Genomic DNA, 13,859 nt, shown 5'->3' with positions numbered 1-13,859 from the left:
CGTAGCAAATAAGCCATTCATGTTTTTTTTAACAAATTCGACACGCTCTATTGGACTTCCATTCAAAAACTCCTTGCTTGATGGGCAAAACAACGAAAAAGCGCCACATGTTGGAGGGAGACAGATTTTCCGCCGAGTTGGGCCTCTCTTCCACTTCGGTCAAAGTGGCCAAAAGTGAATTTTAGCATGGTCACGCTCGAATGGCACAGATATAAAGATGAATCGTCTATCTATATCGCTACAGTTCCACCTCTGCAGAAGGACAGGGGAATTTCTCGTTTCAACAAAAGTCTGGCCAAATCAACCCCTAGACCAGGGTTCTATTTGGTTTGGTCCCGCAAGTATTCTGAGCAGTCCAAAAAAAACAAAATATATTTTTCATTTATTTATTGTTGGACATAAAAGGAAATCAGCTTTTTTAATTTTGGCCTGCTGACTGCAGGAATGTCCACCAGAGCTCTTGCAAGAGAATTTGATGTAAAGGTTTCTACCATAAGCTACCTCGAACTTCATTTTAGAGAACTTGACAACCGCAGACCACATGTATGGCATTGTGTGAGCAAGCGGTTTGCTGATGTGAACAGAGTGCCCCATTGTGGCGGAGGGGTTATGGTAGGGGCAGGCATAAACTACAGACAACAAACACAATTTGTATTTGATCAATGGCAATCTGAATGCACAGAGATACCATGACGAGATCCTGTGGCCCATTGTCGTCCCATTCATCCACCGCCATTACCTCATGTTTCAGCATGATAATGCACGGCCCCATGTCGCAAGGATCTGTACACAATTCCTGGAAGCTGAAAATGTCCCAGTTCTTCCATGGCCTGCATACTCACCCATTGAGCATGTTTTTGATGCTCTGGATCATTGTGTACGACAGCGTGTTCCAGTTCCCGCCAATATCCAGCAACTTCGCACAGCAATTGAAGAGGAGTGGAAAAACATTCCACAGGCCACAATCAACAGCCTGATCAACTCTATGCGAAAGAGATGTGTCACACTGCATGAGGCAAATGGTGGTCACACCAGATACTGACTGGTTTTCTGATCCACACCCCTACTTTTTTTTTAAGGTACACTATAGATAAAAAAGTATGTGGATTCAGCTATTTCAGCCACACCCATTGCTGACAGCTGTATAAAATCGAGCACACCGCCATGCAATCTCCATAGAAAAACATTTTCAGTAGAATGGCTTTAGTGAGGAGCTCAGTGACTTTCAACGTGGCACTGTCATAGGACGCCACCTTTCCAACAAGTCAGTTCGTCAAATTTCTGCCCTGCTAGAGCTGTCAACTGTTAGTGCTGTTATTGTGAAGCGGAATCGTCTAGTAGCAACAACGGCTCAGCTGCAAAGTGATAGGCCAAACAAGCTCACAGAACGGAACTGCCAAGTGCTGAAGCACGTAGCACAAAAACATTGTCTGTCCTCAGTTGCAACACTCACTACCGAGTTCCAAACTTAACAGGGGTGCCTTAAAAGTTAATTTGTGGAATTTCTTTCCTTCTTAATGCGTTTGAGCCAATTACTTGTGTTGTGACAAGGTAAGGGTGGTATACAGAAGATAGCCCTATTTGGTAAAAGACCATGTCCATATTATGGCAAGAACAGTTCAAATAAGCAATCGCCACTGCAGCATACAATGACATTCTAGACGATTCTGTGCTTCCAACTTTGTGGCAACAGTTTGGGGAAGACCCTTTCCTGTTTCAGCATGGCAATGCCTCTGTGCACAAAGCGAGGTTCATTCAGAAATGGTTTGTTGAGATCGGCGTGGAAGAACTTGTCTGGCCTGCACAGAGCCCTGACCTCAACCCCATCAAACACCTTTGGGATGAATTGGAACGTCAGGCCTCATCGCCCAAAATCAGTGTCCGACCTCAGTAATGCTCTTGTGGCTGAATGGAAGCAAGTCCCCACAGCAATGTTCCACCATCTAGTGGAAATACTTCCCAGAAGAGTGGAGGCTGTTATAGCAGCAAAGGGGGACCAACTCCATATTAATGCCCATGATTTTGGAATGACATTTTCGAAGAGCAGGTGTCCACATACTTTTGGTCATGTAGTGTATCTATGACCAACAAATGCATATCTGAATTTCCAGTCATGTGAAATCCATAGAATAGGGCCTAATGAATTTATTTGAATTCACTGATTTCCTTATAAGAACTGTAACTCAGTAAAATCTTTGAAATTGTTTAATGTTCCATTTATATTTTTGTTCAGTATAGTTGACAGTCCATGCCGTAGACCCTACGCACTTGTGGATGTGACAGGTGAAATCAATATGGTAATAGTTCGTACTTGCCCTCTGATAGGCTGGGTGGAAGTTTCACCCTATTACATAGACCCGTCAAATCATCTCAGGTTTGTACAAGTGAATAGGGCGTAGGGTCTAGGGGTCGATTTGGGATTGGGCCACCGTCCTCTCTCCTCCGTTCTCCATTCTGTCTTCTTCATGACCCGGAAACTGGTTGAGGAGTGTGTGGGCACTTTCTGGTCGATCACTTTTGTCAAGAGGTTGACCAATGTTGGTCACTGCCTTTCAAAGTGTGTTGCATTATGTGCAGGGCCAAAAGTAAGGTGGTCCGGAACGGCATCCCAGCGATGTGGTTCGAAGAGAACACTGAAATTTGAGTGGCCGGCACCGAGATACACACGGCCAGAAGTGGAAACATAAATTCTTGCCTAATGACAATCAGCAAATGTCTTTACACTTTTCGGTGTTTTCAAATGTCTTGTGTAACAAGAATTTAAGCTTTCAGCCGAAATGAGACACTTATATGTACCGACATTTGTTGTTTCTGTAAAATCTGCGATCGTGACACGAGGCGCTGCATGATTTACAACTGTCCCGTTAACGGGACGCCTATCCCTGCATGTCACCACACCCCAATAGGGATTTGTTTTAGCTTAATCATATCACAATCAACTTTTACCAGTTGAACGTAGACACACATTTTTATATATATATATATATATTTTTCAATCAATATTTTATACAAATATGCAAATTAGGTGATGTCTCATTATATGTCCATATTTGCATATCGCACAAATCCCTTTTTCTGGATGCTGGATGGTTTCACTCCAGGACCGGACATTTCCAGAGCAGATTAAAATACTAATGACATTCATTTTTTTCATTTTTCTTTCTTTTCCAAAGAAAATGTTATCTAGAATAAAACATTTACAACATATCAACAATTCCCTCAGGGCAAGTCTGGAGAATATATCTTACCACACACAAATTGGTGAATACAGATGCTTCTGATGCTGAGAAAAATGTGGTGGCAACTTTCTGACAAATACACTGAAATTAGGCTACTAAACACCTACTTAGACCCAATCACCATCTCTTCAAAGTAAGTTACTAAATATAGTCCAGTTGGTAACATTCTCTATGAAATGGGATTTAAATGATGGGGAAATCAATGTAGTGAGCTTTGAAATGATTGATATAATTCCATTTTAAAGTGGTTAAAATTCATTCAAATGAAGGTAGAATATGATCAGCTAAAGAAACTATATATTTTATATTAATAGACCAAAATACAAACAAATCTCAAAATTGATAGACGCAAAAATGTCAGCCTGTGATGCCTGGCCTTAAATGTAAGCTTTTTTTTTTTGTGAGTTTTAATCAGTTGAACTTCTTGTTCAGAAAATCACTAGCTCTGTTTTCACGCTTGTTTTTAATATTCAGCCGCTGTGCCAATCAGCTGTGGGTTTGTAATTGGATTACAATTCATGCTAGGGTTAATGTAGAAGAGGCATTAACACACAATTGAATCAGAATATACATTTAACTTTTATTTAGTTAAAGATCATTATATTCATAAAATTATTTTGTTGTTGTTGTATTTCTTGTGGGGAAAAATAAACAAGGTAGACTTGATCAACACAGAACACTGTCATGACAAAACATTTATAATACCAGTCGACAAGGTCTCATAGACGTTTGGAATGTGTTAACCATATCACACTAATCTTGTGAATTATTCCGGAGGAGATATTCAGCCTGAAATAGATAAACACAAAAAGGTAGTATTTAGAAAAAACTAAAAAGGACAATTCGGTTGGAAACGTGACACTTGTTTACTGTAGGCCTAGCTACTTCGGTACCTGACAACAATTCACATCGGTTTATTGTTGAAGTACAACCTATATAATTGAAGAGTAGAAGTAGGCTACTACTCTATTGAATCCATTTTCTTCTATGGAAGACATGGGTTTTGCTTATTTCGCCAGCCATCAGTGCGCCGTCTACTGGTCTCTGATGTATGCGTGTGTACAGTATATTATTATGTCTCTTGCTGGTGACAAATCTGATTTCTCTTTGTGGGATGAATAATATATATATATATATATTTTAATTAAAAAAGGAATAATAACATTACCAGGAAGTCTACTGGGTCGTCTGGCTTGGCCTTGCAGCACTCCATCATGCCCTCAGTGAGAGAGGGCATTACGTAATTCATCAGGTAGTTCCTCAGGGGGGCGGAGCGAGCCTCCAGCAGCTCATGCTCCTGCCTCTTCACCTCAGTCACGTGACGGTTCTAGAGATAACCACACACAAGGTATGTACAGCTCAGCTACACAGAAACTACAGCTCCAGAAACTACAGCTTTACGTTGTTGCTGGTGGCCCACTCTTCCATGGTATAGGGTGATTCTAAAAGTTTAGAGATCTGAGAGGACTGGATAGGGGTAAGCAATGTGGAGATGAGCCTAAAAGGATTCCACAATGGAATCAAATCTCAATGAGTAATGTGAGAGAGATGTTTCCTGAAATGCCACCCCATTCTAGTATACTACTTCTGATGCAGCCCATCTCTTACCCACTGCTCTAGCTGGGTGGCCATCTTGGCAGCGGTCTCAGCCTCCCTCCTCTTCCACTCTGCTGTCTCCAGTACCAGGCGCTGTGCTGTCTCCTTTATGGACTTCCTCTCCATCTCCTCTCTCTCCTCAGGGGTGGGTCCGTAGTTCCTGGGACGCCCCACCAGCCTGGTGATTTTGTCCATCACAGCACCGTATTCAGGATCGACGGCATTGTTCACCTCTGACAGACAGACAGACTATGAAAGACTGACAGACTTCCTCTCAATGCGTTGAGTTCTAATCAAAATCACTATTTACTACAATTACTGGTTCTCATAATTACAGTTGAATATTAGGGTTTCAAAATGATTCTATCTATCGCATTATTCTCTTTTGGTAAATCAATATCTACAGTATTTCATCCTTACCAATGTGCTCTGGGTGAATCTCCAGCTCGTCAAAGTAGTTCAGAACCGTTTCATCTTCCACGTTGGCCTTTCGAAATTTCTTCAGCCGGGTAAGGTACTCGTCTTTAGAGTAGTGCATTTTCTCTACCACACTCTCAGGTAGGTTCTGCACCCGCTCCTTTAAAAAGTCATCAGATGCCTCCAGGGAGAAAATGAACTCTGCAAAAGAGCAGACGAGGGGCGGGGGGGAAAATCAGTGATAGCCATGCAATACTGTGCAATTCAGTTAAATTAACAATTACTTACCAGGAATTATCTTCTTGTTGTAGGCAGGCATTTTGGACCTGGGATAATCCAGTTCATCTGGAAAACATCAGTGTTTAAGAGAACAAGCAGGATGACAAAGTTATCTTTTTCATCATTTATTTGTAAAGTATTTTACGATATCATCAACGCTTTAATTGTAAATAATGTTCATTTGATTTATGTTTACCATAGAAGATCTCCTTGGCCTGATCGTAGGACTTGGGGAAGCCGTCGAGGACGAAGCCATGGTTCCTGCAAGGCGTTGAGTTCAGCTTATCGCGTATGATACGGTAAACAAGCCCGTCGCTCAGGCGACCTGCAAGAATAATGATGACATTCATCAATCCACTAACCAATAACACTGCTTCAGAAATGTTAGAAAACAAACATCTTCATAACTATGAAGTCAAACAAATTATAGAGATGAGGGGCGGAGTCTAAATTCAATCTACAAACACGCATTCAGGAACAACTCACGGCTGTGTTGTGGAATATTACCTAAGTTAAATCTACAAACACGCATTCAGGAACAACTCATGGCTGTGTTGTGGAATATTACCTAAATTAAATCTACAAACACGCATTCAGGAACAACTCACGGCTGTGTTGTGGAATATTAATATACCTTCATTTTGCTCCATGCTGTCCTTCAGAGAGTCCAGTTGGTCCTGAGCGTTACTGACCGCCTCCTCACTCTCTCCCTCCTGCTCAGCCCCATTCACAGCCTCCTCCTGACATATAATGGACAACTCAAATGAATACCTGGATTAATATATTGTAAGATGTTGTTTTACAAAATGGTTCACACACCTATTGATACTGTAGAGCGTTCGTGTATTGTACAAGAGAGACCTGTAATATCAGAAAATAACAAGGGTGCATTTCTTTTGATCTACCACAAAGGGGAGACATTTCCTATTTTACAAGAGAGAATAAATGTGAAGAGCTTTACAAGTGTCATTGCTTTGCTTTTACTGACCAGATGTTTCATCATCTCATCAATGACCTCTTTGAGGTTGATGTGGTGCAGTTTGTAATGTTTACACAGTTTCTCTGCCACGCTGCTCTTCCCTACTGCTGGAGGGCCCAGGAGACAGATTCTGATGGGCTGATGAGAAAACCAAAGAGCATGTTAAATATTTGAACAATTTCTGACTTGAACATGAGTATATAATATCATATAAAATAATATAATGACACTATCTATAATCTATAATATCTATCTATCTATACATTCTCTGTATTGCTGTGTAATGAAGCTTTCCTTCCAATAAGAGACAATAATCATGTTCACCTTCTAAATCGGTGCTGGGAAAATCTATTCAGACCCAAGCTAAGAACAGAAGAGCTAAACATACAGTAGTTGGTTTGGTCCCTCACCCGTAGTAGTCTCAACAGTTTGTATTCCTCCACCACCCGGTTGATGTTATCAATGATGCCAGCCTCCGACACCCAGTGAAGGTTGAAGGTTTCCTTCAGAAAGATTGGCTCTATCCGCAGGTTGACACTCAGGTAATCCATATCAGCGTTCTGGAAAACAAGGTGAAATTGATGCTCCAACATTGACCAGACCCGGATCTACTGCTGTTCTGTCAATTCCCCATGGTCAACCAAGACCACCAAACAGATCTGGGACCAGGCTAGTTAAGATATGCTCCAACTGACAACGGTCATTTCTGAATTAGCTTTCCTAAACCTGAGATGAGAGATGAAAACAGACAGACCGTCAGAACATTGGTGAGGTAGGCCTCCTCCTTAGGGACTTTCTTGATCTTCCCTGGACCGAGCACAAAGCTTATTATCTAGCAGGGGGAATACAGAAGAAAAAAAACACCAACCATTTTGTAGATCTACAAATCTATTTAAAAAAGAAAGAAATGCAATAATTTGACCAACTTGAAATGATCAACAAGATGTCTGTCTGGCTTAGCCTATTTACCTTCACAATATCCTCAAAAGTATTATTGGAATCATCCACAGCGAGGAAATAATGTATCTTTGGCTTGTGGTCTATTACATTCTGAATAACCCTTGTAGACAAAAGTAGACGATATCATAGAATTAGTCTTTTTTTTTCTTCAGCCAAACTCTAACAGATGCCCTTAAATAAGCAATAATTGAACATCGAGACAATGGATTGGACACATTGAAAAATACAAACCCTGCAAGGTCATTGACATGAATAGTAGGGATAACATTTGTGCCAGGCCCAAAAACAGGAGCTCTTGAAAACTCTCCCAGCCAAGACGTCTTGAGGAGTCAAGCCAGAGAAAAGAGTGAGACAGAGAACATCCATCGAAGTATTGATAGAACAACAATGTCTCAGTTACATAGTTCAGATGTACCTTGAAGAAGTAGTGGAGGAGGTTTTCTCCCATTCCATACTGAATACCTGCTGCCACAACATAACTGGACAGCTTGGACTTTTTCTGTATGGTAAAGAAAAGAGTTGTTGTTTTTGCCATTGTTTTTGTTGTTGTTGACATTGTTGTTGACAATTGCCAAACCCTACCCATTATACTTACAGTTTTGCCCAGTTTGAGCACCGTTTTCTCTGCGTTGGTGTGCTCCTTGAAGTTAGGATGATGTTTTTTCCTCCTGTAGTCGTCCTCTGTCAGAGGAATCTCTGGGTCATTCTAAGGACAGAAAATATATTAGTAATATTCAGAAAAGTGTATTGACACATAAATGATATAGTAGTTAGGAAACATAAGATTTGAATAGAAACTTACAGGATCGGCTGGCTTGCTCATTGCCCAGGTCATGACTGATGATATCAAAATGAATATCTTCTGAGACACAAAACTCTCAATATCTGAGTGAAGAGCTGCAGCATAAAAGGAAGAGGAGACAGCTTCTTACCGTAGGTACAGTAGGCTATAGGCCATGCAGTATTTGCAATGTAACTCAAAAGGTCCAGTGAGATAATATGACAGTCTGAGAGTAGGGCTGACAGACTGAGAGTAGGGCTGACAGACTGAGAGTAGGGCTGACAGTCTGAGAGTAGGGCTGACAGACTGAGAGTAGGGCTGACAGACTGAGAGTAGGGCTGACAGACTGAGAGTAGGGCTGACAGACGTTAAGAAAAGAACACATCTAGTTCATCGCAGATATTGCTGTGATTAATCACAATGGCAAATTCTGAATTTGCTCAAATTGAGCTGTAATTACATTTTCATTTTTATACAAAAAGCATTACAAGAATATTGACATCTTGATTTTGTCCAAAGTAATGGTTTGCAAAATCAAGCAAATTGATAAAGGTCACTTTTAACCTCAATGTTAACTTGTTTTGACATTGCATTGTTGTTATTATCTGTATAGATGATGTATATTTTGAATGCTTTCAGACTGCGATTAAACACTTTTTTTTTTTTAAATGAATGCAAAAAGTTAACTTGAGTAAAACTGATTAACTCTGACAACCCTATCTGACAGTGAATTTATCATGATGGTTTCATCCAACAGATGGACTGGTCCGTAGCCTACCTGAAATTGCCCAAGTTGCCTCATCTATCAGCTCTGCTGTTGCATGTTCTGAGATGTTGTAAACCACCACATCACATTCCAATAGGCTTGGCAGTAGCTGATCTCGCTTCTGTGACTGGAATGGACATGGAAAGACATCAATGACAGGCCTAGATGAAAATCGCATAGTGCTGAATGATGAAGTGTGTGGATATATCAATATTGTATATTTAATAAATAAGGCAAGAGGGGGTGTGGTATATGGCCAATATACCACGGCTAAGGGCTGTTCGCACAACACAATGCGGATACAGCCCTTAGCCGTGGTATATTGGTCATATACCACAAACCCCTAAGGTGCATTATTGCTATTGTAAACTGGTTACCAACGTAATACGAGCAGTAAAAATAAATGACTTGTCACCCGTGGTATACCACGACTGTCAGACAATCAGCATTCAGGGCTTCAACCACCCAGTTTATAGTTGGTTATTAGCATACTCACTGTATAACATTCTAACGCAAAACTGGGTTTTTCCCCCTCGTTGTTTGAGATAGTTCCAACAATTTGAAAAGTCCCATCTTGCAGTGTTGTCTCATCCTCAGCGGGACCATCTTCATCTGCCTCCTCCAAGGAGCCGCCAACCATGCAGGTTGACAGAAACTATAAACAGTCGCAAAATGTGTCAACAAAAACATTGTCAGCTACATTATGTAATATTTCACCACATCAAACTCTGATACAAAGACTTATAGCGTTGCTATTTTACCTTTGCGATACATTTAGATGAATAGGTATCAATATTGTTGACGAAAACTCGTTTAGTTCGGTAACTTCCTTTCTTTTCATTTGCCATGTTTGCCGTTGCTGGGGAAAGAGGGACGCGTTGGGGTTGCTACGGTCACCACCTCAACAAATGAAATGAGTGCATTTGCAAAAGTGAACAATGAGCAAAGACTGAGCACCAAAAGCGTCTTGCTTAAATACCAGTAAATAATAAAATAGATAAAAAAAAATACATCATTCAATGTTCATTTCATATTATAACAAATGCAATGCATAAATGTTAACTTTTTACACGGGTTATTTTTGGTGGAGTTTTGTGCAGAAGATAGCACTTGTTCTCCAGTTGTGGTGTAAAATATTAGCTATTTTTGTCAGTCATATTCTCTGTCGTGTCCTGTCATGTGAATGATAAATGCCTTCATCATTTATCTTCCTCTGTGGGAAGGGTGTTGATTGTTTGGTGATTTAAAGTATGTCTTCCTCCAAAACTCACCGCAACTAGTCTTTTAAACTACTCTCTTACGAATAGTGTTGATATTAATGCAATTCAGAATAGGACAGGTGATTGTAGGCTGTTATACAGTGAGCTCCAAAAGTATTGGGAGAGTGACATATTTCTTGTTGTTTTGGCTTTGTACTCCAGCACTTTGGACTTAAAATGACACAACAACTACAAGGTTAAAGTGCAGACTGTCAGCTTTAATTTGAGGGTATTTTCATCCATATCGGGTGAACCGTTTAGAAATTACAGCACTTTTTGTACATAGTCCCCCCACTTTAGGGGACCAAAAGTATTGGGACAAATTCACTTACAGTGCATTCGGAATGTATTCAAATCCCTTCACTTATTCCACATTTTGTTAAGTTACAGCCTTATTTTAAAATGTATTAAATGCATTTTTTTCCCTCATCAATCTACACACAATGCCTTATAATGACAAGTGAAAACTGGTTTTTCGAAATGTTTGCAAATGTATTCAAAATAAAAAACAGTATTCAAACCCTTTGCTATGAGACAAAATTGAGCTCAGGTGCATCCTGTTTCACCAAATAAATTACTGGGAGTTTATTTGTATAGAGTGTGGTACTCTCTTTATTTTTAGAGCAAAAACCAAGCCATGAGGTCGAAGGAATTGTCCGTAGAGCTCCGAGAAAGGATTGTATCGAGGCACAGATCTGGGGAAGAGTACTAAAACATTTCTGCAGTATTGAAGGTCCTAAAGAACACAGTGGCCTCCATCATTCTGAAATGGAAGAAGTTTTGAACCACCAAAACTCTTCCTAGAGCTGTCTGTGTTTATAAACATATTCTATTCTTATTTACAATGGAAATGACTCCAAAATGACACAATACATTATTTACCATTAATTTCTATTGGCACAAAATAATCTGAAACCAAAACAAACAGCAAATGCATCCAACAAATTTGTAGAAAAATATGTCACTGTCCAATTACTTTTGTAGCTCACTGTATGTGCAATGCAACCCATAAACACACACACACACACACCCTCCCCAACCCCCACACACCTGTAGCAGCACAGGACAACAACAGGGTTAGTTAGCGTTGACATGGAAACTTCCGAAGCACTTCACATATTTATAGAGCTGACACTATCTGACAAACTGCTGGCACGGCTTCATCTGCCTTCAAACGGCTCAACTACCTCTTTCAGCACACTGTAAAACACAACTACACAATGGAATGACTGTCAATGACAACACATTGTAAAACACAACCACACAATGGTATGACTGTCAATGACACTATAAAGCATCATTCCAGACATGGCACCTGGCAGTAAGTTGTAACACATATTCATAGAATAGCAAGGTAGAGTGACAAAATTAGGCAGTAGATGCCACTGGCAAACTGTTTAGATATTTCGATTGAGACCTCAGTTCTTATTCAAATAGGCAATACACTTAAATAACTCAAATAGAATACTATAAGTCAAAGTTATTTTCACCCTTTTCAAATTGCATGATTTCAAGCTCCTATCATTCACCTAGTCATTCTTTACACACTACTCAACAAGTGGTCTAGCTGCTCCTAAATCCTGTCTTTACACACTACTCATCAAGTGGTCTAACTGCATCTAAATCCTGTCTTTACACACTACTCATCAAGTGGTCTAGCTGCTCCTAAATCCTGTCTTTACACACTACTCATCAAGTGGTCTAACTGCATCTAAATCCTGTCTTTGAGAGAGTATAGAGCAGGGGTGTGCAAACTTTTTGGCTCGAGGGCCACATCGGGATTTTGAAATTCAACGACGGGCCGCATTTTGGGGGGGACCAATTGTTTGTTAAAATCCATTTGCAGGGGCCTCTGGAGTGGTGCAGCGGTCTAAGGCACTGTATCGCAGTGCTTGAGGAATCACTACAGACATGGGGTCGATCCCATGCTGTGTCACAGCCGGCCATAACCGGGAGACCAATGAGGCAGTGCACAATTGGGCCCAGTGTCTTCCAGGTTAGGGGAGGGTTTGGCCGGCCGGGATTCTTTTGTCCCATCGCGCTCGACTCCTTGTGGCGGGCCTAGCATCTGCAAACAGACACATTGGTGTGGCTGGCTTCCGGGTTAAGCGAGTAGTGTGTCAAGAAGCAGTGCGGCTTGGCAGGGTCCTGTTTCGGAGGACGCATGGCTCCCAACCTTCGCCTCTCCCGAGTCCGTAGGGAAGTTGCAGCGATGGGACAAGACTGTAACTACCAATTGGATACCACAAAATTGGGGAGAAAAAGGGTGACTCCTGATACTCTAAACTTTTGAAAATGTTTTATTTTTAAAATCCATCAGATATTGACTGAATTATAGCACATAAAACATCTTACTGGTACTGAGTTCAGGGATTTTGGTGGGAATATTGAATGGAGTTCAGGGATTTTGGTGGGAATATTGAATGGAGTTCAGGGATTTTGGTGGGAACTGAGGAATTAAATCTATTGTCATATTCCACTTTTTTTTTCTTAGAATGCACTCAAATATAAATGTTCTAATGATATCAGGTATTTTTTTATTATATTTTGAGTTAAAATAAAGATAATGATATGCGCCTCAATTGCAAAAACACACAGGGATCATTTGCATATATGAATGTATTAACATAAAGGGGTGGAGCAGGGCTGCCACCACCAACAGCTTGCTCTGTTTAGGCCTTCCTGCACTTGCCTGTGCTGTCTAGACTGCCTCGTTAATTACAGTTGTTGTCACATACTGTTGCATCATTCAACAAGTGTGTCAATAGTAGGATAGCCTCTGATTTAAAAAATAAATAAATCAACACGCTAGGCTCTAGATTACACCTCTATACTAAGGGCGAAATTGTGGTGTAGATATTGAGAGGGATTAATATATAGACAGGGGGCTCTCCCCCCGTATCACTATAATCTGACTGTTCATTTTCGGGAAATTGCTTTCATTTCAGCACGTCTAATTTGTAAAAATGTCAACTGTATTGACTATAACTTTTTTCAATTCCACAAAAAATGAACACCCATCAAAACAAAGTTTTCTCTCGTCTCTTTCTTGTGATGTAAATGTCAAGACAATGCATTAAATCCCTGACGAAGCTTTAGGGTTCTTATTGTAATGACCTGATTAGATCATAAAGGAACAATTGTCCAGACAGAGGGTTGAGTTTACGAATTTACGGTTTATTAACCCAACTTCACACAGGCTACTGTTTGGCCGTAGCCCACGCCAAATAAATGAAGGATACCCTACAAAACAACTGTGACCTTCTCTTGAGAAGGCCAGACGTAAGAGAGAGAACAATAGCTAAACCTGGTCTTAACTTCCAATGCTCCATCCCCCTGCCTAACCCCCCTCCACCAACCACCAGGATGCCCGGCATCAGAACATTCCAGGCATTCCCATGATTGGCAGATAGCAGGTTGATTGGCATGTCGGACCCCGCGAACACTGTGTACTGGTCAGTACAACACAACCAACTAATAGCCTAACACATAGCACACAGCTGTCTGTGCGGGTCGCTACATTATAGATGCAACGTAAAGACAATGTGTTCCATTGAGCCCATTTCATCCATTACCAGGGTGT

At 40.7% G+C, this 13,859-nt stretch overlaps 1 protein-coding gene across 2 annotated transcripts; it reads right to left on the bottom strand.

The window, feature by feature from the left end:
* Window positions 1-3,799: 3,799 nt before the first annotated feature.
* Window positions 3,800-9,908, bottom strand: ak7a (adenylate kinase 7a). 2 transcript variants are annotated; one of them, XM_014143798.3, is made up of 18 exons: window positions 9,779-9,908; window positions 9,514-9,672; window positions 9,030-9,144; window positions 8,273-8,367; window positions 8,066-8,176; window positions 7,886-7,969; window positions 7,702-7,790; window positions 7,480-7,570; window positions 7,265-7,342; window positions 6,921-7,070; window positions 6,520-6,648; window positions 6,166-6,271; window positions 5,728-5,856; window positions 5,541-5,597; window positions 5,256-5,453; window positions 4,848-5,068; window positions 4,408-4,566; window positions 3,800-4,028 (listed from the first exon to the last, which is right to left on the bottom strand). In XM_014143798.3, the coding sequence occupies exons 1-18, from the start codon at window positions 9,863-9,865 to the stop codon at window positions 3,993-3,995; spliced, it is 2,094 nt and encodes a 697-aa protein (XP_013999273.1). In that variant the 5' UTR covers window positions 9,866-9,908; the 3' UTR covers window positions 3,800-3,992. The 2 variants fall into 2 exon arrangements, with proteins under 2 accessions (XP_013999273.1, XP_013999274.1); XM_014143799.3 differs by lacking the exons at window positions 7,480-7,570; window positions 7,702-7,790.
* Window positions 9,909-13,859: the final 3,951 nt, after the last annotated feature.

This window comes from Salmo salar, chromosome 15, assembly GCF_965601325.2.
Source record: "Salmo salar chromosome 15, fSalSal1, whole genome shotgun sequence".
NCBI lineage: Eukaryota > Metazoa > Chordata > Actinopteri > Salmoniformes > Salmonidae > Salmo > Salmo salar.
Note: the sequence above shows the minus strand (reverse complement) of the source record. Positions and strands in the feature narration are given on the sequence as shown.

What these genes read in the sequence shown, in the direction of transcription:
- ak7a (XM_014143798.3), bottom strand. Translation starts at nt 9,865, where the DNA reads ATGGCAAATGAAAAGAAAGGAAGTTACCGAACTAAACGAGTTTTCGTC. An exon ending in AACTGTTGAGACTACTACGG is followed by an intron (nt 6,649 to 6,920) that starts GTGAGGGACCAA and finishes TTTTCTCATCAG; the next exon opens with CCCATCAGAATCTGTCTCCT. An exon ending in ACGACCCAGTAGACTTCCTG is followed by an intron (nt 4,029 to 4,407) that starts GTAATGTTATTA and finishes TATCTATTTCAG; the next exon opens with GCTGAATATCTCCTCCGGAA.